Below are 27,291 nucleotides of genomic sequence, written 5' to 3'. Positions count from 1 at the left end.
AAGTTCTTACTAACACATGCCAATGACAAAACCGCAACTGTTCTCTGCGTGCCATGCGCAGTGAGGGTCACTTGTGCAATGACTTACACAAGAGGTCTAGAATTCATTAAAAGGCTGAAAAAAAATCCATGATCATTTAATCCCCTCAAAATGTTTGGTTTTCTTTTATCCTCCGGATTCCCTCTGGATTCATGGCTACTGAAAAAATCCTAAAGGATGATCATAGCTTTTGCAAGATTTACTGTGGCAAGCACTCATGTCAATGGAAACTTTGAGCAAATAATGTCATGAAGACTGGTGACTAAGTTTTGGAAGGACATACCCATCACTTAAATTTTAAAAATGCTGTGGGAGCATCTGAGGAAAAAATAAACAGAACGAAACCCCATACTAATAACTTTCTTCTTAATAAACCATTTATGTACGAGTATCAATAAGAAAGTTTCAGCATCTTACTTCTTTCTCCTCAGCTATTAAAAACTTTCAAAATCCTCATGTTTGTATCTCCAACTCATTTTGTTTTTCTGCCAATAACTTCCTGATCAGTGTGCATATTTTTTTACTGCTTTTTCTCTCCTATACCTTCTGTCTCTGTGTCTGTGAACAATGTCTTTGTAGGCTATGATCCCAGCTATGCGTACAGGCTTTGGCAGTATCATAACTAGGTGCTGTCAGCTGTAGACTTAAAAATAATAAAGGGAAGGCATGGGGACAGGGGCATGCACCACGGGAGTTGAGTCACTTTAAACCACTTAAAAGTGGCTAATAAGCTGTTTGATGCCAATTTATGAAGCTTCCTTATCTCAGCCATAAAACTCATGCAAGTCTTCTACAGATACTTTTTATCTCACAACTAAAATGCACATTTGGTCACAGAATACTGAAAATGACCAAGCGATATGTAATATGATAAGCTACACAGTTTGCATCCAATGTGCCATCTTCAGCATCTTGTACTAAATTGTGTCTATCATGGTACAGATTAACCAGCTTCTTAACACTACAAGGAGTATTTTCATCAACGCTTTTACACATCTCATTTAGTGACATACCAAGAACTAAAATAAAGAGTCTGTTTCTAGGGCTGTCAATGCAGAGAGACAGGATAGGCACTAAGCCTCTCAAAATTACCTAGATGAATAATTTTCTTTACTCCTTTTATTTTGCTGTATTCGACTGCCCTGGTATGTTTTACATGCATATATACTGGTAATTTGGTAATAATATATATCTGCTTGATTCTATACTAAAAGATAAAACTAGATTTTTCCCCCACCACCTCGAGTTTTTAGAAAACGAATTCCAAACCCAGACTGAGTTGCTTATGCATTTTCATCTTCATTCTTCATTGATTCTTTAAGGTTAATAATTTTCTGTACTTCATTTACCCATTCCTCTACTTCTCTTTAAACTCATAAGGAGTTCTTTCTCCTTACCAGTTTTGCTACTGTAGAGATAAGAAAAATAGAGAAAAAGCTTCTTTAGTTTGTAAAATAGAGTGAGTTAGTGCAGCTGCAGGAAGAAAGGACACTATTGAGACAATATTTAATCTCTGACAATAAGCTGGAGCAGCAATGAGGCTCTTTATACAGGAACTTAGAAACGTAGTCAGAAAAGATAGAGAACCTTAAAATTCAGAATTGCTGACTATAGAAGAGGCTGAGCCTAAAAATCTAAGCTGAAGATTTTTGGTTTAGCCTTTAGGCCACCAGAAGGAGTCAAGTCCTTAATTTGTCCAATATTTACTTCCAAAATGCAGTATTTTTTTTTTATTTAAAAAAGAGACCAAACAACCAAACCATCAATTTTTAATAGAAAATTTCATGCAATTCTGTCTTCCATATCCAGCAAATTTTAATTTTTCCCATGCCCCATTTTTCCCAAGAAACACCAGCTACTATTACTTGGTCTTCCTTTTGTTTTTGCATAAGCTTAGAAATGAGATATTGAAAGAAAATAATAAAAAAAACTTCACATGAAAGTGTGCCATTGGAAGTTTCTATTATGATTTTCAGTGGACAAGAGAGCTTGAGACAGACACTAGGTTCTGGTTTTAGGACATGTTTGGGGAACAAAAGGGTGGTCTTCTACAAAGTAAAAAACAGTGGTCTTGTACAAAGGCTTTGTACAACTTTTAAAATTAAGTCCAAACTTAATGCAAAGGGCAAATTATTTCATCAAATGCATTCATGAACTCTGATAGATTTGTATGAGTCAATAGAAAACTCATTTAACTGATTACGTGCAAGTCTGTACACAGGTATTTTATATTTTAACTGGCTTTGAAAAAATATTAAGTTCCTTACCTAGCAGCATTTTAGATCATTCTTTTCTCTATTTACTTTATTCTTTCCATGTCCTCTTCATATGAGCACCCCAAGTCAATATGACCTACTTTGCACTTATGTTATGAAACCTAGCGTGAATTTCATTCATATTGTTACAGTCTGCCCAGACCATAATTTCTATTCTGTGTCATACTATTTCAATATATGTGGTGAGAAAAACCAAGCTGCAAAAGCAAAGTTTGGGTTTGCTTTGTTTTGAAAGCTTTACTGCATAGTTCCATGCAGTACAGAGATGGTCTGGAAAAGATACAAATGTGACAGTACTACCCATGCTCAGTGAAAGAGTACCTGAATGGGGCTTCAGTCTACATTATTTAAGGAGGACAGAAAAAAACAAGTAAATTGTTTCACTTTTTCATTTTTCTGGCTGTCTTTCAAAAATGCACAATCCATGAATCTCACAAAACAATTTTCCAACTCATGAAAGCTTTCTTATATACCTATGATAATTAGGAAAGTAATTGATAACATTGCTCAGGTTGTAACAACAAATTTTAGTAAAAACAGTACTCCAAAATTCAATCTTGATACACTAAAAATAGTAACCTTTTAATTTTTCAGCATTTATCAAATGCTATTCCTATTATTGATGAAACTGAAATAGAAATCTAAAGAATATCTTAGCAGTTCATCGTAATGTGCATTGGATTTCAACTTGAAATTGACATTCAATTTAACCTTTACACTTGGCTGAATTGGACAACTACTTCTGTTAGCAAGAACATGTTCTGTGTGAGTTTTTCCCATGCAGAAATTCCCTTGACATCTTTCTCACCCAAAACAGAATTATTTTTTTTAGCTTTCAAGTAAGTACTGCAACAGAGACAATAAAGATGTTTTTGAATGCAAAGAATTAAGGAAAATATACTATGATAACCTAAATTTACTTTTCATTCTACACTGGTTTTCTTCCTATGCAAAAAAGCCTAACATTTCAATGTTCCTATCTCTTATTTTATAGTCTTATAATCTGCAAGCTCTCTAAGTCTCCAAATACAATTTGAAGTCTAGAAAAACAGCCAAAACACTATTGTTACCAAAGTACAGGGAGAACAGAGAAATGCTGTAATTTAATCTCCCTGGTTCTATATTTTAAAGACAAAACCAGTCCCATCTCCTACAGTTTGAAGCTTCAGTTTCACCTTTGGAAAATAAGGTTTAAAGCAACTTTTAGATAGAAAGAACATATAGCTTATTTACAAAGACCTTCTTACAGAGTTAGTAAAGGGTTTTTTTTGTTTCCTTCCTTTTTTTAAAAAAAAGTCTTCTTAATAAAATATGCTTTTCATCTGAATGCTCTCAAGGAAAGCATGATCCCAGGGCTACGTGCTTGGTTTTTATTTTAATATTAAACAGTGGAAGACAGCTTGGTAATGAAGTAGTGGGATTTCTGGGAGGAGCATGGAAGAATAAAAGCAAAATTATGATAAAATGAATGAAGCCTTGCTAATTAAAATGCCTTTATAAACACAACAAAAAAAAAGAGTGACAGCTGTAAGTATGCAGGCCAATAGCCAGTTTTTATCTAGCAATGTCAAATTACCTGCTTCCACAAGTATCAATTTCAATGAAGGTACTCTTTTTTTTTTTATGGAAACATAATTGTTGATGTATTTCAATACATCATTTAGCTTACACAGAAATCTTTTGTGTAAATAAATTGCATAAAGAAAACACAAATTATATTTTATATATATGACTGTCTTTTCTACTTCTTGCTATCACAGAATACTTCGCTGTGTGAAACCAATGTATCTTGTTCTTTTATTAGAGTAGGAAGTTTATGTATGTTCTTTGCAAGTACTTTTATCTTCACCATAACAGATCTAATACTGAGTGGTATATAAATACAATTCTAATAAATAAAAGCAGACCTGCCTGAAAGGCATCATCTATCAACTGCAGGCTTAGTATGACATCCACCATGAGAATCTAGAGATAAATAACCAAATTACAACACAAATTGAGACAGTTTTAAAAAGTAACAAAGCAGAAAAACAAAGGACTTCAACAAAAAAAATGCTCCAAAAGAAAAATTTTGGCTGAGGAGAAAGTTGTCACTGAAAAATACTTCCTTTGCAAGCTGAGAGACATCAAAAACTACATTCAATTAATGACAAATATTTGCACTTTTTAAAATGTCAGTTTGGGAAACAAAACAAAGAGAATGAACACAATTTTCTTGTGTAAAAAGACTCTGCCCACACTACTTTGAGTTCTGTACAGACACAGGATTACACAGAAAATAAGTTGTTTAAACAGCTTTTAACTAAAAGATCAAAAAATAGTAACTCCTTTTAGCAATGAATAGCTTTTAGCAGAGAAAAGTCACTCTGACTGATAACAAGCATCTCCTTAAACTGCAAAGCTAATGGAGTGTGGTTTCTCATGAAATTCTGTCTCATACAAACTACTTGCTGCCCACTGCAATGAGTATTCTGGGTGAAACATTATCCACAGCTAAAACACATACAACAACTTCCTCCTGTGCCCTTTCTTGCATGCCAAAGAACAGGTTAGTTCATGCTGAAACCTTTTCATCTGAGGCCAGTACAATTTTCCCTTCATCTGTCCACCTATTTTTAATAAAATTCTGAGGAATGTTTGTTTCTGCACCCTCTACCCTGTAAACCATAAATTCTACCACAACAGGCTAACAGACACTGAGTTCACAGTGAAGAAATCTGAGGAAGAAAGGGGATGAACAAACCCATATACACACTGAAATACAATACAGCACAGAAGAAACAGTCTAAGAGATCTTGGACTACATGGAAGATAACTTCCTGACAGAGCTGGTGAGTGAGCCAAGAGGCCAGGAGCCCTACTGCTATTTATGAACAGAGAAGGATGATTTGCTGCTCGGAAGCCATCTAGGGCACAGGCAACTATGAAATGATAGTTTTCAGTTCTCAGAGCAGTAAGGAATGGAGTCAGCAGACTTGTCACCTCAGACTTACAGAAGACAGACTTTTGCTTGTTTAGGAGACTATTTGATAGGGTCCCTTGGGAGGCAGTCCAGAAGGGCTAAGGCTTTCAGGAAGGCTGGAAATTCTTCAAGAAGAAAATCCTAAAGCCAGAGGAGCAGATCATCCCTATGTGGCAAAAGAAGAGTCAGTGGGAAGGAAGACGAGCCTGACTGAACAGAAAGTTTTGCTGGAACTCCACAAAAAAAGAAAAGACACTTGGGAGACAACCCCTTGCAATGCTTCAGGCTTGAGGCAAAGTGGCTAGAAAGCTGCCTAACAGAAAAGGACCTGGGCTGGTTGTCAGCAGCTGAACATGAGCCAGTTGTGCCCAGGTGGCCAAGAAGACCAATGGCATCCTGGCCTGTGGCAGCGAAAGTGTGGCCAGTAGTACCAATGCAGTGATTGTCACCCTGAACTTGGCAATGGTGAGGTCACCCCTTGAATCATGTGTCCAGTTCTGGATCCCTACAGAAAAAATATTAAGGTGCTGGAGCATGTCAAGAGAAGGGCAGTAGAGCCAGTGAAGGGAGCACAAGTCTTACAAGGAAGTGCTGACGATTGTTAAGCCTGGAGTAAATGAGGCTTAAGGGAGACCTTATCGCTCTCTACAATAATCTGAAAGGAGGTTGGGGTCAATCTCTTTTACCAAGTAACAAATGCTTCAAGTTGTACCAAGGGAGGTTTACACTGGATATCAGGAAAAATTTCTTCTCTGAAGGGTTGTCAAGCACTGGACAGGCTGTCCAGGGAAGTGGTTGAGTCACTTGAGTGGTGTAGATGTGGCACTTAGCAACATGGTGTAGTGGTGAATTTGGCAGTGCTTATTTGACAGTTGGACTTCCTAAGCTTAAAGATCTTTTCCAACCTAAATGATTCTATGACACATTTTTTGTGTTGGCATAAGACCACTTTTACAATGATGATTGGCAGACTCTCCTCAGAAAACAAAAACCTGCAATACTCATTCTCAGGTAAGTTTCCCATCACCAAGTTAACAAGCTTTTCTCTGTGTTACATATTTCAACTAGTTTCAAGATTCTTTGAATCTTTCCTTCCTTACTAGAAAGTGGGATGTACTCAAGAGGAAAAACAGAAAGTTTTTCTACTTTTCCTAGTTCATGTTCTGGCAGTTTAAGCTTTTCCCATCGTGCAGAAAAACTGGGTTTAGATTTCCAAATGCAAAAGGATAATCCTGCTTCCTCACAAACTGAACAGCAGGTCTGTGAACATAGCTATTGTATAAAAGGAGGCACTGCTGTCATCCCACTTGGTCTTGATATGTTGTCTGTCATGGATGAATTTTCTGAGGAGATTCAACCTGCTATAATACAGCATACTCTATAAATGCCTACTTGGTCAACACCCTCAGCAGACTTAGAAGGAACACTTTGGTTAACTCAACTAACTCCTGCTCAAACTTAGCCTTTAGAAAGTTGCAGTACATCTGCGCATATTTAAAAGAAAAATTTCTTGCACCTGGGAAATCTGTGTTTGTCAATAGACAGCACCTTACTGTGTCTTTTTGACAACCACATTTTATTAAGAATGGAATAAACCATAATATACAACAAGGTCCAAAACTTAACAGCTGATATGCCCTGGATCTATATTTTAATTATATTGAATTCTAGTAACAATCTTCTAACACAGCCCTTTCATTATAAATTACTGGGATATTAAAAAAGCAAACCCTCACAGTATAAATATGTTTTCCACATGGCTTCAAACACCTATATTAATAATCACCCTATTTAAAGTTACATCTATCACATACACCTGGCAGCTGACAGACAAGAATAAAAACAGTAGCTTGCCATGGTACAGCGACCTAGCTCAAAGAAGCAACTCAGTTTGCCAGCAGATTTCAGGTATACTAGATGGCAGCAGAAATCTATGTAGGCCTCTTAAGAGCTACAGCTCACTCTTCAGCTCCACTCTGCAGTTCTGTTTTGGCTCAGAGCAGCTTGAAATAAACACTCTCAGAAAATATTCCATTAACCCGTGAAACCTACAGTTCAAGTGTGTATATCTGGCTTCTCTACCTAAATGATATATCCAAAATTCCTCCACTCATTCTTCACTTTCTTTCTGGTGCCTTTTACAAAAGGCACAATCAGTTACTATTTGGATGATAAGAAGCAAAAAGGACTGAAACACTGTCATTGCTGAACAGGACTGATGTAAGCGCAGGCTGATCAGGAAAAAGTTGTGATTACCTCAAATATATTCAACAAAAATAGTTGTCAGAAAGGCTGATAGGAATAGGGGAAAAAATTCATCACTGAATATACCCCAAAATGTTGTAAGTTGGAAAGTCAATGTAACAAGATTAAATCTGTGACATTTTGAAGGACATGCACCTGAAGACATACACCTGAATCATTATTTTAGGATGAGGGAAAAAAATATTTCAAACCTCAGTCTTTGAATAGCAGTAAAATATTCTGAATGAAACTTATAATGAATCAGTTAACTAGCATTTTAAGGTAAGAGCACAGAAGTCTGAAACATCTATAATTAACTGAAGACAAAGAAATGAGACAACCTCAAAAAGCTGAATACAGAGAATATATGGAGAATTTGAGCTGAATTTCTTGAGCTCGAGAGTATGTTTTCAATACTGTCCTACAGAATTACTTAGGAAAGGAGGGAGTGGGAGGACAAAAAGCAAAAACTGACAACAAAGATAAACAACATAAACTTCTGTCTTTTTATTCACTGAAACTTATTTCCAAGGCCTATTATTTCATGATAACACCACTACCAGTAAATACATCTTTAAAATCATCTGCGTTATTATATTTATCCTCTACAAAAAAGAAACCAGACATCAATCATAACTGTTTTCCTTATGTAAAATGCAGCTCTGACCACAGAAAGTTTTGACTGAAATCACATCTCAACAATAACCAAAATAATACAGCAATTGAAATCGTACAATAATTCCAGATTAGTCATAGGATGGGACAGTTTTATACACAAAGTTCATACCACTACTGCCATTATGGTTGATTTTACTGGTTTTTTTACATGACCTGCAATGGTATCCACTAGAACTGAATATAGTGCTTTCAAAATAGGTTCCACCAATTAGAAAGAAAACAGGAGCAAAGAAACATTATAAAGTTCCCAAGAACTCCCAGAAATGAAGGTAAAAAATCACAGGGATGCACCTTTTTCCCAGGTACTGCCATTTTCCCAGAGCAGCGAATATCTTAATTCAAGTAGCAACAATTAATACATAAAATAAAAACATAAGGTTTTGTAATAACTCCTTGAAATTATTAATTACATAACATTCATTCACCTTGAGTATGTGAAAAGCAGGTCAACTGGCCTTTGAAATAAAAAGAAGTTTTTGACTCAAAAAATCTTGGCAAGGTAACAGATTTATCCAGAGCTACACTTCCAATTCTTAAACTCTTTACAACCAATATACAAGCAGCTTGAAAGCAGAATTTGAATCCTAAAGTACCAAATGTTATGTGAAAGTGGATCTTAATTCAAATAATTGGTTTTGTACACTGACAGCTAATCCTTCTTCCTTGCTTGATCCTTTGTAAAATTATTCAGTCTCCAGATCAAGACATTAAATGTCATTTACAGAATCACTCAATGTTGACTTAGTTAATGAAGACTTTGCTTAAAAACATAGTATACAGGTGACTGTCTCTGAAGATAAGAAATACACTTTTTAATTTTGGTAAATATTACAAGCAATAAGGTGTAACACATGCTATAATACTTAAAAGAAATATAAGAATAAGCACCATAAACAATTCAAAATCTAACACTAAGTATGTGTGTTATTTAGTTATCTGTGGTAGCAAAAGCAAAACATTCATACCTGCACCTGGAATGATCGCCAACTTTGTTTCAACTAGGCCCATTTTAGCAGAAGATGCTAAAAAACAGAATGTAAAGAAGTTCTTATTCTAATGTAGAAGGAAAAAAATCTATGGAAAATACATCATGATGACCTAGAAGTTTGCTAATATATTAAGTTTTCTTCAAAAAGAAAAATAAATCACTTTTTAAAGAATTTGTTTATTTAAAAAAAACAACTTCAAATAGATTCAACTGATCTGCTTTTAGTGAAAGATCCAACTACTTCCATCAAGGCAAATTCAGTACTTTAGTCATTTTCACATAGCAAGTAAGCAATAACAGTGAGTAATGAGACTTGCATTCAAATGGAAAGTACTAAAAGAAAATGGATGTTATCACTTAACATCTTAGAATGGTGTAGAATGCTGTATCTGATTATTTGAATTCTTTAGGTGACAGAATATTCTCTAAAGTCAAACAACATTATAAATCCTAACTTACTGGCTCAGAATGAAGTATCCATTTACTTTCCATCAACAGGCTTTACAGTTCTGACAGCTCATTAGCTCAAGGTTCCTCTTTTCAAGAGTGGCTGTCACTTTTATAATTTAATTTCTTATGTAATAATACACTTACTAGCAACTTTTGTTTTTTCCCTGCACCCTGTTTCAATAAAATCAAGTCTCCATCTAGAGCACTTCAAACACACAAGAATTAAAAAAAAAAAAAAAAAAGAAAAAAAAAAGAAAATAATTGCATGACCCTATAGGCAAGACTGATAAAATTAGGGTCAGAAGAATCACATAAATGTTTAAAAAAACCAATCCAACTAACAGAGCTAAGTTGTTATAAATGAAACATTAGCAAGTACTTAGACAGGTTTCTGCTAAAGCCCTTTCAAATAATGGGTTATGAACAATGTCAAATATCAAGTAAGTTTTGTAAGACTGTTGCCAACATACAGATTAGTCAAGCCAGCTGTAACACTAATAACCCTACATTCCATAGTAGTATTCAGACCTACCTGCCACCCGTATATCACAGGCTAACGCAAGTTCTAGGCCACCACCTAAGGCAGTTCCATCTATTGCAGCAATAGTAGGTACAGGCAGATTAGCTGAAAAAGAAAGTACCAATTAACACCAACCTCATAAAGAACACCTCTGGAAAGTAATTTCAGTAGTTTTGCTCATTCTACAGTCATACATTTCAAAGCTAGAAATTGTGTCTTGACATTCTCAGACCACCACTGTCAATGATGGCCACCACCATTGCCCCTTTTCTCCTGTAAAGCAGCTGCTAACAGCTTAATAGAGGTGGGAAACTCTTCAGTTTGACAAACAAATGCACATACTGCCAGCACACATGACAGGTAGCAGGGCTCCAGAGGCCTGTGCGACCATGGCATGGTCTATATGTAATTTATCACCAGTGTTCTGATATAAGCAAGTAATTTAAACAATCAGCCTGAAGTACTGCTTTTCACCTTCTGCAAATTCACGTTCTCTTCATCCGTATTCACCACAAACTCAAAGTTTGATGAAAAATGCATTTTAATTTTAGAAATACATTTATATATTACAGCTTTAATTATATTTCATGTAAGAGTTAACACAAGCTACCCATTTTAAAATATACTCAAACAGTAGTCCAGTAGTACATTGTTGCTACTAAAGTTTCAAAGATAGTGAAAAGCAACTCATTAGCCAGACACTTGGGTGTACAGCTTTTTTAAATGTTAAATCAGCTCTTGACAACAGCTTTTTTTGCAGATGTTAAAAAATATTTTCTTTGTTTTAATGTTTCAGCTAATTTAATTCAATGACCAGTTCATTCAGTTTCATAAGCCAAAAATAGAAGAGGAAAAAATTATTCTACCAAGATATAAATTAAAATGATGCATGAAAGACTTTAAAAGGCTTATTTCCTTTTAAAATCTAGAAGGGTAATATGAAAAAATAGTAATTTAAAATAATTAAAAATATGAAGAGTAAAATCTAGAAGGGTAATAAAAATTATTACTCAATGTATTAATTAGAACTTTCCTTGTCAACTAGCTAGTTCTAAATTTAGAAATTGTGCTACCTAGCTTACCTTTTTCCTGTCTGACAAATAAACTTCAGATAACTTCATTCAACAAAAGAATCAATTAAATATTGGTATACATCAGCATGACAATTATTATACAAGCCAGTAGTCTCTCATTGGGTAACAAACAAAACATGTCATTAAACAGCTGCAAATTGACCTGCATTAATGATTAACACCTAATGAAAATCCAATTGTCTTTAAAAAAAGAACAAAAACTTAGCAATGCTTTTCAAGATTCTAACAGATGCCTTAAAACAAAGTCCCTGGGTTACTGGTTTAGATCATTATTAATAGTGATTGTCTGAATCAATTTCAGCGCCAAAAGAGGCTACTGATTACTGCTTGCAAGAGCTCTTTCAGTGACTTAAAAGAGCTCAAGGTATCCATTATACCTGCCATCTGCCACAGAAGGCATAGGAGACAGAGGAATAGTAGAGAAATCTGCTCTTGCTCTATTTACTTCTTCTTAGTTATATGGAAAGGCAACTCTCATTTCCAACAGGCCACGGCTCCTGACAGAAACTTATAACCCTGTCAACACAACCAATTTGCCAAACAGTCTTGCAATTTTGCTAGCTGACACAGCTAGCCTTTCTCTCAAAGAAATATGCCTTTGCCTTGGGTAAATAAAAAATAGTTTGCCTGAACATGAAGGCAGGGTCATTGTTAACTGCAGTTTCCAGCAGTTATTGCCTATATGAATGTTCCATTTATCAGAGACTAGCAAATACTATCTTGAGCACTGTTTGCATGGCTTTTGCAGTACTCCAAGGCAGAATACTTTCCTAAGATAAGCAACTTCTGGAATTAGCTATGGTGCAATTCAAGTAGACTATTACATATGGAAATGGAAGTTACAAAATGAGCATTACAAAACAGCTTGGTTTCAAGAATTACAGCAGGCTCCTATCATAAAATAATAAAAAAATCATAATTCAAGGGGATAAAAAGCAGTTTGATAATGTTAGAATCATCACTTCCCAAGGATATTAATTTGAAAGGATCACCTGATATAAGAGTTGACAATGAATGAAAGGCAAAAGACAAATCCCCTGTAACAGTCTTATGTGTATCTATTAAATTAATTTAAGAAATTAATCCTTTTAACAGGATCTTGCGAAGCATCAGAAAAACTAGCATAGAAAGAAGTTAGTAATCACTTGGGATTGTAAACTGAGTTTCCAGGCCACAAGAACTTTTTAACAAGGGTGAAGTTTCCTGGAGTATTAGTATTTTGTAGCATAAGAAACACGTGATCACATTTATCTGCATGATTTTAATGTACAGCTGCCAAAACTGTTGAGCCCATAACAAAAGCAGAGATGATGTTTGACAAATAATGCCCTGTAGGCTTAATTGAGTTGTATGCACTCAAACTTTAGGAACAATAAATTACACATATAGACAGGTCAATCTCCACATGATTCTACATGATAAGGCTCATTTGCCATGAGTGATAAAAAATATTTAAAGCTTTGCCAAGAGGCCTAGTGGTTTTATGCTTTAACATTCCATATTTTTGTAACAGTTCAAATAACAAGATATAAATTTTGGGCAATTGCTGTACTACTACTCATACATCCTAAATTCTAGATGTGATTCAGGTTTATCAGGGTGCTATCATGAACTGCACAGTGAAATAAAAAAGGAGTTTAAGATATATATAAAAGAAACAGATTAGCTAAACTAAATGAGAGAGTACAACACAGAGACAAGAGTAGACCATGTATACATAAAGATTAAAGTTGTCAGAAGTAATTAAAAAGACTAAGTAATGAGCAGCATTAAACTTTAGTTAGAGAATTTCACTGAGTTACCGTAGCACATCAAAGTGTGGACTGTGAGCTACTAAATAATAAGGTAGTTCACAAAATGAATTCAAAAATGATTACTTCACACTTCTATTCTAATGTAAAACATGCTGCTTATTCTGTAAATACAAGTCTATTCTGCACATAAAATACATCCCAAGCAAATGCCAAAAGTCACATCCTAATGTAACATCAATGCTTAATTATATTACAGAAAAGTAAAGTTCTAAGTACAGTAAAGAAATAGAAGGGTCCAATTCAGTTTATGTTATGTCAGCATCAGAGCCAGACATAAGACAAAAACACATCCCTATATTTGAGATCACAAGAGCAGAGACTTCTAGCTGAAGAGAAGACAAACGTGAACAAACAAATTAAAATAAATTTCATGCATAAGTTGTCTAAAGAATAATCTCTTAGCACAGAAGCTGACAAAGCCTGTAAAAAAGGATGTTTACTCGTCATTCAAAACATGACACAGGTAGAGTGACCATCAGGTAAACTGAAGAACTTCAGTAAGAGAAAATAAACTTAGTTACATTAGATACCTCAACTAAATCCATAAACAGCTCAAACAAAATAGAAAATATGGCATACAGCAATATAAAGAAATGAACATGCTTCCTATTCTGCAGTAACTGTGAACTTTCAGCTCAACTTCAGAAATACATCCCTGATAAACATACACGTCATATGTAGTTTTAGATTAGGTGGACTGGCAGCATCTTGTAGTCTTGGGATACTCCCAGCTTTCCTGTGACTCTTCATTACTGAAAGATGTAGAATAGAGTAAGTAAACTCACCCATGGTTTTGCCATGAGTACAGAATGTCACGGGGGAGCACTTCGCAATTAAGCATATAAAAACACATGTAATGTGTTGGAAATAATTTCAAACAATCACAGTTGTTCTGAGGCAGGTAATTGTTATTTCACCTTCAAGTGACTTTCCACATGATGTCTACTGCTGCTGACTAACAAGGGATTTCCTTCCTGCTTAGAGACCATGATATGACAAACAACAGACCAGCATATAAATACAGGCACCTGGTCTGGAGGATTTGACCACTAAATAGTTTCTCAGATGTGTGCCATAACACCCACACAGCTGAGTCATACTACTGCAGATACTGACATTCCCCAAATAGAAAGTAGAAAATGCCTGGATTCTACTGACCTGAATCATAAATGACTGTTTAGTCTTTGCACTAATTTATTAAGGAAGTTCTTATAAAATTACAGATATGTAAGATAATAGCTGGGAGGAAACAGGATTACATGTGACACTTTCTTAGTAACTGTCATGTAGCCTTTTTTTATTCCTACACAACATCAGTTTCTCATTACTGACAAAAAAAAATAAATGGTCTGATCAACAAGGAAAACCTACGTTCCAAGTTAGTAAGGATGAAGGAAGCATGAAGAATGAGTACATATAGTAAAACCAAAATGGCAACAATTCACATATGAAAGTAGCCTCGTTTTTATGAAACATTATATACAGTAGATTTCATATAATAGGCAAGAAACCACATTCTTTAGCTGGTGTCCCATTACTCAAAGGAAGACCTACTGCTAATGCTGATCCCTTACTGTGAGTTCCTGAAACAGGCAGAGGAAGAATAATATGGTTATTCAGAATTCCAGACTTTGTGACTTGTGTTCCTAGTCAACCTGCATGAATCTGTCCCAGCTGATTAACTTAAAATATTTAACACGCAGGAAAAATAATTACAAATTCAGAATATATCAAATTCAAAAAGACCAACCTCCTTGGAGTGTCCTCCTTGCTTGCTAAACAAATTTATATATGTAAGATTTTCTGTAAGCAACTGTACTACATATTCATATAAATAGAAAAAAATCCCATTCCTGAGCTAGAAACAAGATTTTGAGATTCGGACTATTCACGTGCCAATGAGGTGTATGAGAATCACTCAGTTGTAGCCTGGCAGCTGTTGCAATTAACCTGAAGAATGCCCGCAGTACTCCCTTCCTTTAGCTAAGACGTAGGAGCCATCATTAAAAAATAAACTCTAATTGACATAGAATTCTGCTTCCCTTAAAGTAGAAGGTCTGCACTGTTACTGCAGTACCACTTGCAGTAACAGAATCAGAAAATTCCATGAAAGTCCACTCAAGCCCTAACAACACAAAAATTCTATTATAATTAGATACAATTAGATATAATGAGATATAGATATAGATATAGATATAATTAACTTCTTATACCTTAGTTAACTTAGATATAATTAATTTCTATTTTTTAAGTACTTTTTACAGATTAGGGCAAATATTTTCAACTCAACTAATTATAGCAGTCAGAATTTGGTATCTACAAACATTCAAATGAAGCCCTAGTTTAAAGCTTGCCTTTTTATGCATTTGATACAAAATATTAATGAAACGAAAGACAGTCACCTTATCTTCCCTTGCTATTATTCCAGTGTTGTCCTGTACCTGGACAATGTTAAAAAAAGGTCCTTATTGTGCCTTTCTCATCTTAATTCAGTGACCTCTGGCAACCAACCTTCAGAAAGAACAGCTATTCAGATATAAACCAGAAGCTTGTCACTACCTCTAGTACCTACCGAACCAGAGTCAAAACCCTGACTTTTCTTTAATTATGAGCAGAAGAATTCTTGTTACCCAGAATGAAACTGAAAGTAGTGAGCATACTCTACTTGCCTCAAAAACTGTGAATATCCATCTAAGACAGAAGTAGCTACAAAATTCAATTTTAAATAACAACACAACTGAATTGTCACAGAACAAAGAAAAAGATTGTCCAAGCTATTTATTCCACATGCGCATTTCTGATTATTTGACAAATAAGGTTGATTAGTGAACAGCTTACTAGGACAAACAACTTCAGGGGGCATTTCCAGCAAGTAATTTTTCCTTTTGAATAATGGATTTCATAAATCATAAAGCCAAGAGGATGAATTGTATAAAAGTATCTTGCATACTGTCAGTATTACATGGAATACTAGAGGAAAGTATGCTATAAATTGAGGGAGATTAACAGTTCCAAAATTTGTTATTTAACTCTAGCAAACTAAGAAAGTGTGGCAAACATCTGCCTACGTATGTCTGCAGCATCTGGGAAACCCTTAAATCACAGAATAGCCAAGGCTGAAGAGAGTTCTGCAGCTCACCTTGTCCAACCTGTCTGCTCAACCAGCATCACCTTGAACAGGTTGCTCAAGCTCATGTCCAGGTGATTTTGGAAGATCTCTAAAGAGGGAGACTTCAGAACCACCTGGGTAACCTGTATCAATGTTCAGTCCCTTCACAGTGAATAAGGACTTCCTGATCTCAGGGAGAATCTTTTCTGTTCCGGTTTGTGCTCACTGTCTCTGGTTGTGTCAACAGACACCATCAGAGATAGCCCAGCTCCATCTTCCAATACCCTCATATATTGCTGAGATCACCTCATGAGCCATCTCTTCTCTGGTCCTAGCTTGCTCAACCTTTTCTCACTGAAGAGAAAAGGCCCCTTCAGTGCCTTTCACTGGACTTTCCAGTAGCTCTGCCTTTTACTTAGGAGCCTAGAAATGGCCATAGTACTTCAGCAGTGGCCTCACCTGTGCTAATGAGAGCAAAAGGATCACCTCCCTCCACTCTTGGTAACACTGATCCTAATACAGCCCAGGATACCACCATCCTTCCTGGCCACAATGGCACAGTGCTATCTCACATTCAACTTGCCGTCCTGCCCAGACCTGCAGGGCTCTTTGCGCTGCTGCTTTTCCTATCATTACCACCATAATATACCTGGTGCATGAGATTGTCTGCATTTTCCTTTGTAGAAATTATTGAGGTTACTGTTAGTCTGTTTCTCCAGCTTGCTGAATTCCCTCTGAATGGCAACACAACCCACTCCTTACTATTTTACATCAGCAGCAAATTTGCTGAGTCTACATTCTATCCCATCATCCAGACCATACAAGATGTTGAACAGGACTGAATCTGGTGCTGCCCCTGGGATACAGACTGGCTAGGGGCTTCCAAGCAGACTTCATGCTGCAGATGCATTCTGTAGTCTGTACCCATTCATTTAGCCAATTTTCAGTCAATTTCACCACCTTTTCATCCAGTCCATACTCACCAGTTACTCAACAAAAATTTTACAAGAGGTACTGTCAAAAGCCTTACTGAAGTCAAGGTAGACAATATCCATGTTTCTCAATCTAACAAACAATGAGAAACAATGTTTCTCATCTAACAAACTCTTGTTTCATCATAGGTTGTCAGACTGGTTAAGCAACATTTCCCTCCTGTGACTCCACCTTATGACTTCACCTTATGACTTTCTTGTCCCTTGTGTGCCCAGCAGTAGTTTAGTTTCCACGTTTAGTTGTTCCAGAACCTCACCAAGGACAAATATTAATCTACACATAAGAAAGCTCCCTCCCCATTTCTTAGTACATTTATTTAAATGTAGTAACAATGGAGACTTCAAATTAATAAAAAGAATGGTCACATGATCCCAAAATGTTTAAATACCACTAAGTGCATATGTGTAGATAGATTCTATGATTGAAGGTCACCCATTAGGAAAGCAAGAAAGAGGGAAAAAGAGTCATATCTTAAGAGTGAGAATGTCAAATAAAGAATTACAAATTTTAGTCTTGCTATTACAAAGCAATGCACTTATTTACAAACCATTTATCTTTAGTGTATATTTCAACTAAAAATAGCTTAAACTCCTATAATACTGCAAGTCTATGGGCTGATTCCTACACTAGCACTGAAAGGTTTGAGATCTGTTACTTTACAGAGTTTCTTTAGGAACCCAAAATCTTCAAGTTGTCTGGTTACAAGTCATAAAAGAATTTTCAAAAGGTCACAGACATAAATAGGAATTTTGAACTAGCAGTAATGATTATTTGAAACTACATCCTAGCTTGCATAATAACTGGGAATGGATTTTTACTTTGTTTTTTAAATAATTAAGTTTATACCTAAATATTCTTATTTTGTAACTCAGAATAAATTTCTCTTCCATCTCTTCACTACCCAGGATCATGATGTCTCTTGGTAATGTGGCTCTTGATTATAAAAACTAAGATCTTTTAACTTAAAAAAAATAAAGGGGAAGGGGGGGCATAAAGGGCATAAGCTATGCCCCTTGACCAGCAATTAGAGGTGGTGCAGTTCTGATAACTGGAATATTCTTTATACTAGGAACATGAGGATGACAAAATTACATTTAATATACTAAATAATTTATGTCACAGGAAATCATAAAAAAAATTACAACACAGCACAGTATCTTGATTTCATTTTGGGGACCTTTACCTGAAGAACAATATTGTGATGGCATATAACCTTTGCAATGAGTTTTGTTTCAGGCAGTTACCTAGCTTTGCAAAATCTGTAATCTAGTCAGTGACTACAAGAGTTTCCTTTCATTTTCAGTTGCAAGCACTACTGTCAAAAAAAGATTCTTCTATGAGGAAAAAAGCTAACAGAAACAAAATACTTCAACAAGTACTTTCATCCATTCTGTAACACTAAGAAATCCAACCAGTGTATGCAGCAACATTTGAAAGTGGCTGAGAGAGACTGTCAGGGTAAGGAAGATTGGTCAAACCATTCTTGCACAGGGCAAGTAATCAAATGTTACAAATCTTTACCTCTCATAAGTGCAAAAACAATCATAAAGTGATTATTCAATTTATTTCTATATCTCTGTATGTTTCAAAAATACATTCATCTGCAAAAACGACCACACTTTAAACTCTGAATACAGAATTCTGTGCCATACATTTGCTTGTCACAACTGTGAAAGGCTTTTAGGTACCCTCTAATTCCTGCGCTTTTGATAAGAAGCTTAATAAACTACAATTGTTGATAGACTTGAACATTACTGTCTTTGCCTTAATACCTTCAAAGTTCAGGCAGACAATCAACAACAGTAAAGAGCTGCACAAGAATACCCCATATTTTTTAGTATTTGTAAAGAAATTTTGCTTTTTAATGAAAATGGTTACTGCACATTACAGCTGATTATTAAGCAAAAGATATTAATAAAGTTTTTCTTCCATTTATTTTGACAGAGGCTAAAGCACCTCACTCAATCCTATTAATTTCCTAGTTTCCTCCATTAATCATTCACTCTCATATATGACATAGAAACACTGGTTTTTTGAATTGAAAAACGTTTCAACTTTAATAGAGGAATATTATATTCTTTATTTTAAAATTTTCTATTTAGTACTTTATTATGGACAGGTAAGAGAGACAGTATATTCTACATTCTTGATAAAAGAAACAGAAACTGGGAAACTAATGGGAATGAAAGAGGGGGTTAAATTAAACCCCTGAGCTGTTTTCTGTATCCAACTCTTCCATGATTTTTTTGTACTATAGAAAATAATTTGGGCATTTCAATGATCTCTCAGTCTGATAAACAGATTCTTCAGTTTCTTCACATTTACCAACATTTCATCTTGTAGTCTCATTCTGCCCTCAACAAGACAATAATGAAGTAAAACCTAGATAACAGAATCCACTTTATGTAAAAAAAAGCGAAAACTTTGGATAAAAGAAAAACGAAAATTATTTCTTTTAGTTTTGCTCTTACTAAATACATTTAAGAACTTATTACTCACACAAAAACAGCATAGCATATAATCAAGCAGTGGATTTATGAAATACAGAGAAGATAAATGAATTCAGTTATATTTATATATTCTACTTCTATGCAAGTTTTTTTTTCTTTCTTAAAGAGCACACAAAATAAAACTCCAAACTATTGTCTATATAATATACACACACAACTATAGTCTCTAATATAATCTCTGTCTGTTAGGAGAATCAAATTAGATACGGTTTTATTTTTTTTATTGCCTATTTGTCTGATTTACAGTATGAAGAAAACACATACTCTATTATTACTACTATTCTTGTTTGACACAATACATTCCCTAGTGTAGTGCTAAAATATTTTATTTCTAAATTAGCATAATTTACCAAGTAATAGTTTCAAGCCAGTTCATTTACAGAACACTGCAGAAGAAACACTTCCTAACATTTCACAGTAAGCGTTTTTTTGTTTGTGGTTTTTTTTTTTAACAAGCTAGCTTAGTAATATCATCAAGTCAGAGCCTACTCAGGCAAAAGGTGCATTCACTACAATACTTGACAATTCTGAAGTCAAAGCCTCGTGCTTGGCCCTATCAGTGAGCTCAGGATTTCTTCAATAGAAGAGCAACATTATGCTTTCAGTACCATGTCAGGAGTTGTTACCCTTTGAATATCAATTCCTTCAAGGAACAGAGCCACAGACCAAGACAGGCTAACAAACTTTTCTTTCTCATTCAATGATTGAAACATGCAATTTCAAACCTGAACGGGGTGAAGAAAGGATAGTGTTACCAACACATCAAACATGCAAAGTGTGGCTCCTGGGGGAGGGAATGGAAGCCCTGAACAGCAAGTGATACTGGGGCCTGTTTTAACACAGTGCAAACTGTCTATGCTGATCTCAATAAATCATCTGAGTGAGCAGCATCCTACTTTTGGTATATTTACCTTTGTGGAAGAAAACTTAAAGAGCCATGTCCAGTCCATGTTCTCTTGTCCTTCAGAACCCTAGGAATTACTAGCAGAAGAAAAACTAAACTATTGCTGAGGTTATGTTGATTTTTGTCATGGCTGTACAGCAGCACCAGGATCAGACAACACTTAGTCAAAGGCTATCTTAAATTAATTCAATATCAAGAGAAGAAATAAATCTACCATTGGAAAACAAGCAAGAGCCTAGCAACACACTCAGAAAGCTGGCACTCAAGGACTGTATTAGTTATGTTGTACACTTAATCAAACAGGTAACATCATAGCACAGCAAGCGAAATACTGTGCTAAAATCTATATTTCACAGTGTCAGCAACACAGAAAGAGCATGATGCCTGAGGTCAGCTGTTCAGCATGGCTCTGAACGGTAGCACAACCCACCTGTAATTTGTCCTTTTTCAAATTTGATAGCTACCTGAAATTTTATTCAGCTTTCCTGTAAACACAACTCATAGCCTGTATCTCTCTTCCCTAAGAGAGAAATCCACAGTTCTTATCACAGGATTTCCAAACTAGAGTACAACATTTTTGATGGCCAGATCTACTTCCAGCAAACACAGATAGATTTGGTGGATTTGGTGAATTTGGTAAATTTTGAGTGTTCACTCCTAAACCAGGATTTAAAATGCTAACTAAACCTCCACAGAAGCCTCACAGATTCAAACAGTAAAACAAGACACAGCATCAACCTCATCAATGATAATTCTTGATTATTTTTAAGCCTTCACAATGGGAAGGTGGAGTAAAAGCAGACCAGCAATCAAGCAAAATTTTTTATAATCCTGATACCATTCTTGGGACCTCTGAAATAAATTTTTACAGCCTGCAACAAACCCAAAATGTAGCATATAACGTGGCATCATAAAATGCATGTTTGCACAATCTTCAATAGTCAAACTAGGAACTTTTTCAAAAAGAGGATGCTTGTCCAAAGGATGAACAAATGCTTTCTTTTAGGTAAATTAAAACTTGGCAATGACTGAAAGGCAGAAGGACAGAAGAAATGCTAAAGAAGATAAAAAAAAATCTGTAAATATAGAACTGTATCTGCTCTGAATAAAATAAAAAGCACATAATAAAAAACACAAACGCAAGCAATTGACCACAAGGTGCTTTCATTCCAGATATCTCATTCAAAGTGGAGTGTGTTAAAACTAACCATATCTGATAGAATTATGTATAAATAAAGTTACTAAATATCACCATTTATTAAAGTTGTATCACAGCTTATGCATAAAAACGAATCAAATGTTTTCAACAAAGACCTGTAAGATTTGTTATAATGCAACAAAACCAACAGAAAGCCAGTAACCTTAGTATTTTATTAAAAAATTCATTCTTAACTTAGTTCAGATCTAAGTTCCATTAGGCCACGAGTAAGGTGTTTTGTCTCCAAATGTGAAAAAAAAAACCCAGCCTAACCACATGTTAATTTTAAGAAGCAACTAAGAAAGTCATTTTCCAATTTTTATTCCCTGTTTCTGGGATTTGGGAACTTACATCTACATTCTTTGGAAAAGCTTTGTAGTCAATGACATTTCTCACTTAATAGAGATTGGAGCTAGATGTCAATTTGAGTAATTGAATGTATTTGCTGAATTAAAATTCTTTCTACAGCTTCAGTTTTTATTTTTATTTAATATGGTGTTTTTATTGAGGAGTGTGTTTATTGCATTCAGCTCCATACATAGCCTCAGTCTGTTTTGTGACTGAAATCTCGAAAGATAACATATACACACTATCACAGTTCTGACCCCACAGCCAGGATAAAGAACAACATGGATTTAACAAGAGGCATACCATAAAACACATATTGAAGATCTGACCCACAATGATGGGGTTTTTGTCCTCCCCAAAGCCTCAAAAACAATGCTTCTGGAAATCACTGTCATTTGATTTAATTTACCCAGGCCTGTCTTGTTGTGCATAGTTACAAGAGATCTATTAAGGCTTTTCTCTCCCAATTTCTTTAGGGTAAAGACAGCCTTACATCAGTAACAAAGTGCTTCAAGGCAGAATAGTAATGGGCAAGTAATCTTATAATTCGTACTATTAAAAGAAACAACAACAAAGAAAAAAGTAGAAAAAACCCCAGACACATACATACAAACCCAAACCCCAAACCTCCACAATTCTGGTATAATTTTAGCAATAGCAACCACTGCTAAAAATAGAGGCTGTTTTCATTTCCCCCTCCCCAGCTTAAAGCTCCAAGTGCCGCAACTAATGGGGCTCCGTTCAAAATTTTAAGCTCTTTTTTTAAGCATTTATTTATAAACAAAATCACATTTATTACAGCCTTACTTCTTCACCCAAATTTAGTAAGAAGTTACAAATTATTCCCATATAAATAAGTGCAGTATGCTTTTAATTTTCAGAAAATTCCCTTCTGCAGCTGTATTCCGAAATGATACTACAGCTTTTTACAGAACAACTAGTGTAAGGATTTTCAATGTAATGACATTGACAGAAACTAAAGAAAGCCAAAGGATGTCAATTCTAAAAAGTTAAGTTTATCTAGTTGTTCAAGACATAATTAACCTTTACTGTAATTTGTCTATAAAGGTAACTTAATGGTCTTCTTTCTGAAAATATAACTAAACAGACATAACTCTTTACTAGGTCACACATCTGAATACAAATGCAATTATCAAAACATGACCTAATTCTGAAAAGCAATAAGTAGAATACATTTTAAATGAGATTATAGTATTAAACTCGGATAGAAAAAAGAACAAAATAGGAGATTGGAAATATTGTTCCCTAGCTACATAACATTCTGTAGTGGTAAATATTAATTTGAAAATTGTTTCCCCTCTTTAACTCTCTCACAGCATCCTAGTTGTTGCTGGACAAGAAAAATACCATTATTATTTTCAACTTACAGATTAATTGCAGTGACCAAATGCAAATACAATGTCCCTATATTATGTAATGACTTGATGTAAAATTAGTATTTACTTCTATTCATCAAGGCATAGGACATCATATGCACTCAACCAATCTAACCTCCTGTATATATTTTTCTGATACTGACTACCATTTCCTGATGTAGAGAATGGCATAATAAGACCCCACCTGGGGTAATGCATTCAGCTCTGGGGTCCTCAGCATAGGATGGACATTGACCTGCTGGTGTGAGTGTACTCTGGAATGAGCCCAGAGTTGATCAGAGGGATGGAGCACCTCTCCTATGAAGGCTGAGAGAATTGGGATTTTTCAGCCTGGAAAAGAGAAGGCTTTGGAGTGGCACAAATGCAGCCTTCCAGTACCTGAAGGGAGCCTAGAAGAAAGATGGAGAGGGACTTTTTACAAGAGTCTGTAGCAACAGGACAAGATGAATGGATTCAAACTGGAATAGAGCAAGTTTTAGGAAGAAATTCTTCTCTGTGAGGGTGGTGAGCTACTGGAACAGGTTGCCCAGAGAAGCTGTGGATACCCCATCCCTGAAAGATCCAAGGCCAGGCTGGATGGGGCTCTGATAGTGGTCTAGTGGAACTGACTGAGGCATGTAATTCGCTGCAAGCCTTTAAGACTGAAAATTTACTTATATATTCAGTAGTTAAATACTTTCACATGAACTTTAATGAAGATGAAAACAATCAAACATTTTTCTCAGGGTTTTTTCAATCCTGAGGCAAAACAAAGCATCAAATAACTGAACATTTTCCAGTCATTCAGTGAAGAATGCAAAATCCAAATATTTCTTCAGACTTTAGAAATATTCTCACTTAAAAATTTGAAAATAATTGATTAAAAAAAACCTATTTACCAATCATAGGAAAAGCTTGAAACCAGCTCATATTTAAACACTAATAGCAGCCTAAAGTATTTCCAGTAACTTCAAGACAAGGAAGGCTGAAAAATTACTACTTAATGATAAGAAAGCCTCTCAAAATTCTTACAAAGAGAATGAATGGAAGAACTTGTTGCCACTTGCTTGGCATTCCCAATAAAAGGACAAGTACTAGCATGACATATAGTATCAGCTGCAGGAAATTAATGATCTGCTCGTGTCATCTAGGCATTTTACAGATTTCACTTATTTAAACAGCCTTGAGTGTCTACTTCACTTCAAAGACATGACAGTCATCTCAGGACATAAGTATCTGCATGAATTACCTAATCAAAGTCTCATTCTTCAGCAGGTTGTCATTTACCTAAAAAAACCCCACTATCCATTCATAACATTCTGCCAAATCAAAATGTTACATAGTGTTCTTAAGGAAATGCATCTAAATAAATTTTAGAAGTTAAATGTAGAAAATTAATTCCTTAAAACATGGAACACTTCACTTCTCTTTTCAACAGATCATATTGCCAATAACCCTTTGAAAAGTAATTATATTTAAACTGATCAGTAGAGATGTAGAAATATAATTATTTGTCAGTGAATTCCTAAACTAAAATGTACAGAGAAATTACTATCCTTAAGAATTGGTACAAGTTGATTAAAATACAAAATTATTAACAGTTTTACTACACCAGAACATATTAAACAAAATTTTTAAAGACCTTAGTAGCTAAGTTTGTATCAGTAGCTGATGCTTAACATATATTAGACTGTACTAATTATAGAAACCACAAGAATGCAACAGTAAAAACTGAATTCTAAAGTACTTTGATGTCACTGAACAATCTGTCCTTTATGGAAACAGCAGGGCAAATCACCTCTATTTCAGCTGAGATTTAGCTTCTCTAGCATTCTTTCAAAAAGTCTAATTCAACTTGGAACATTTTAAAGGAATAAATGCACCATGATTCATATTCATCAATATACTCCATAATCCTTATGGATTCTTTCCAATTCAAGATCGTCATGTGATACTACATAGTTAGGGATACTCTACTACTAACTATGCAGGTTTATGTCATTTTTCTGATCTAACATTCTCAGGTTAAAGTTGCAATAACATTTTTCAAGGGAGAGGTTACTTACCCAATTCATTAATAGTTGCTCTTGCTCTTGAAACAAAAGAACTAACTTCACTTGAGTGCATTTTTGCCCTTTCCTTAAGGTCAGCACCTGTAAGTGACATTTCATACATCTTTAGCAAACTATAAACAGCATTGTATATGCACTTTAAAAAGTAAAATATTTCTTCACTTATAAAAAATTTTAAGTCTACTTCTAAACAAGAATTTTAAATTGGTCATATAATTTTTCCACAGATTTCAAGGAAAATATGAACTATTTATCAAGGAAAGACAAAAACAACACCAAAAAGCCCAAAACAAACAAACAAAAATAAATTATGAAACAAACAAAAATTAAATTATTATAAAAATATTTTCAGTATGTGTATTCTTCCCAGTGACATTTCTTTTTCTTTTATTAAAATAGTTTATGAACAGTAGCATTTATGCTTATAGTTCATCTGTTATACTATTTATTTTCCCAACTATGTCTCAAAGTCTGATAAATACATGTTTTTCATATTGTACTCTTGTTATTCTCTTATTGGTAGATTATGCAGTACATACATTGCATGGTTTTACATCAACAGACTATATATCTAAATAAAAATGCTATGGTGGACCAATTTTTCAGTTCACTTTCCACTCATTTACTTATATTTATTTTGGAATAAGTTACATACCATCATTTTTTGTCAAAAAAAAAGCTGCATCTTGAAAATTTTTACCTATTTTTTCAGGAGTATATAAAAATGAAGTTTGTTTAATAAGCATAGATATGGACACAAATGTGTTTTCAAAATCCCACTTATAGAAAAAGCTGACATTTTCTCTCATGAGTGTGTTAAAAAAAAAACTAACAGTAATAGTAATAATAATAGCTAAATATAAAAGTCTATCTTTCTTATAGATGAACAATATATTAAAAAGGCAAAACCTGCACAGACACATTTATTCTCTAAAGAAGTGAAACAGTCACAAGGCAACTTAGTGTGCATTTGTTCCATTTGGTAAAAAATAACCTATTGAGCTAGTCTCTCTGCATGCCTGAAAAGGCTAAAAAAAGACAATAAAAAAAAAAAAAGGTTTATGTTTCTCTACCCTGAGAATACTATCCATTCAGGAAAATGCGCTGAACCCAGATTAAGTGAAGACTGTAGCTCAGAATTTTAAATTATGCAGTCATAGGTTTCATTTCACCTTCTAACTTTCTGGACTTAACTCATGAGAGGCCATCCTAACCCTCTTCATCAAACTTAGTCTTAGACACACTTTTGTTGACAGCACTAGTTGTAATGCTAAAAAACTCTAGGCTAGTTCTATGAAAATCGGTATCTCAATCTGACATTTTCTGATGGACATTCAGTTGTTGCTTTAAAGTACCATGTCTCATAATGCAGCTCTACATCTTTCCTTTTTGTTCTGCCATAGCAAAGCTTCTCATTTAACCATGACTTTTGTTCTCCTTCTATATATGTCAATATAAAAACAATGGAGCATCAGTCCTGGCTGCATTTGCATATTTCCTGCTAATTAATGTTAAGCTTATTTACAGTACCAGGCACTTTGCCAAAAACTTCCAAACAACGTTCTAGAATGTGCCCCCAACTGAGCCAGTAGGACAGGCCAGATGACCAGACAGTACAAAACAGGAATTATTACAGTCAAGCCTGCACTGCAGAAAAATTGCAACTGTTAACTTAGTAATTCACAATCAATGCATAAAGAAATCTTGCCAGGAACC

At 34.9% G+C, this 27,291-nt stretch overlaps 1 protein-coding gene across 3 annotated transcripts in view; it reads right to left on the bottom strand.

The window, feature by feature from the left end:
• Positions 1 to 27,291, bottom strand: part of AUH (AU RNA binding methylglutaconyl-CoA hydratase) — a 113,300-nt gene that overhangs the window by 43,580 nt on the left and 42,429 nt on the right. The window contains exons 4-6 of one of the 3 annotated variants that reach the window (XM_071424738.1): positions 25,570 to 25,656; positions 10,170 to 10,262; positions 9,165 to 9,221 (exon numbers count right to left, since the gene is read on the bottom strand). In XM_071424738.1, coding sequence (XP_071280839.1) covers positions 9,165 to 9,221; positions 10,170 to 10,262; positions 25,570 to 25,656 — 237 coding nt within the window. The remainder of the gene's footprint in view (positions 1 to 9,164; positions 9,222 to 10,169; positions 10,263 to 25,569; positions 25,657 to 27,291) is intronic. The other 2 variants (XM_071424739.1, XM_071424740.1) reach the window with 2 other exon arrangements.

Source organism: Agelaius tricolor, unplaced genomic scaffold (genome assembly GCF_023055355.1).
Source record: "Agelaius tricolor isolate 1412-34295 unplaced genomic scaffold, bAgeTri1.0.p SCAF_4, whole genome shotgun sequence".
Taxonomy (NCBI): Eukaryota; Metazoa; Chordata; class Aves; order Passeriformes; family Icteridae; genus Agelaius; species Agelaius tricolor.
The sequence above is the reverse complement of the archived record's forward strand: the minus strand, read 5'-3'. Positions and strand labels throughout refer to the sequence as shown.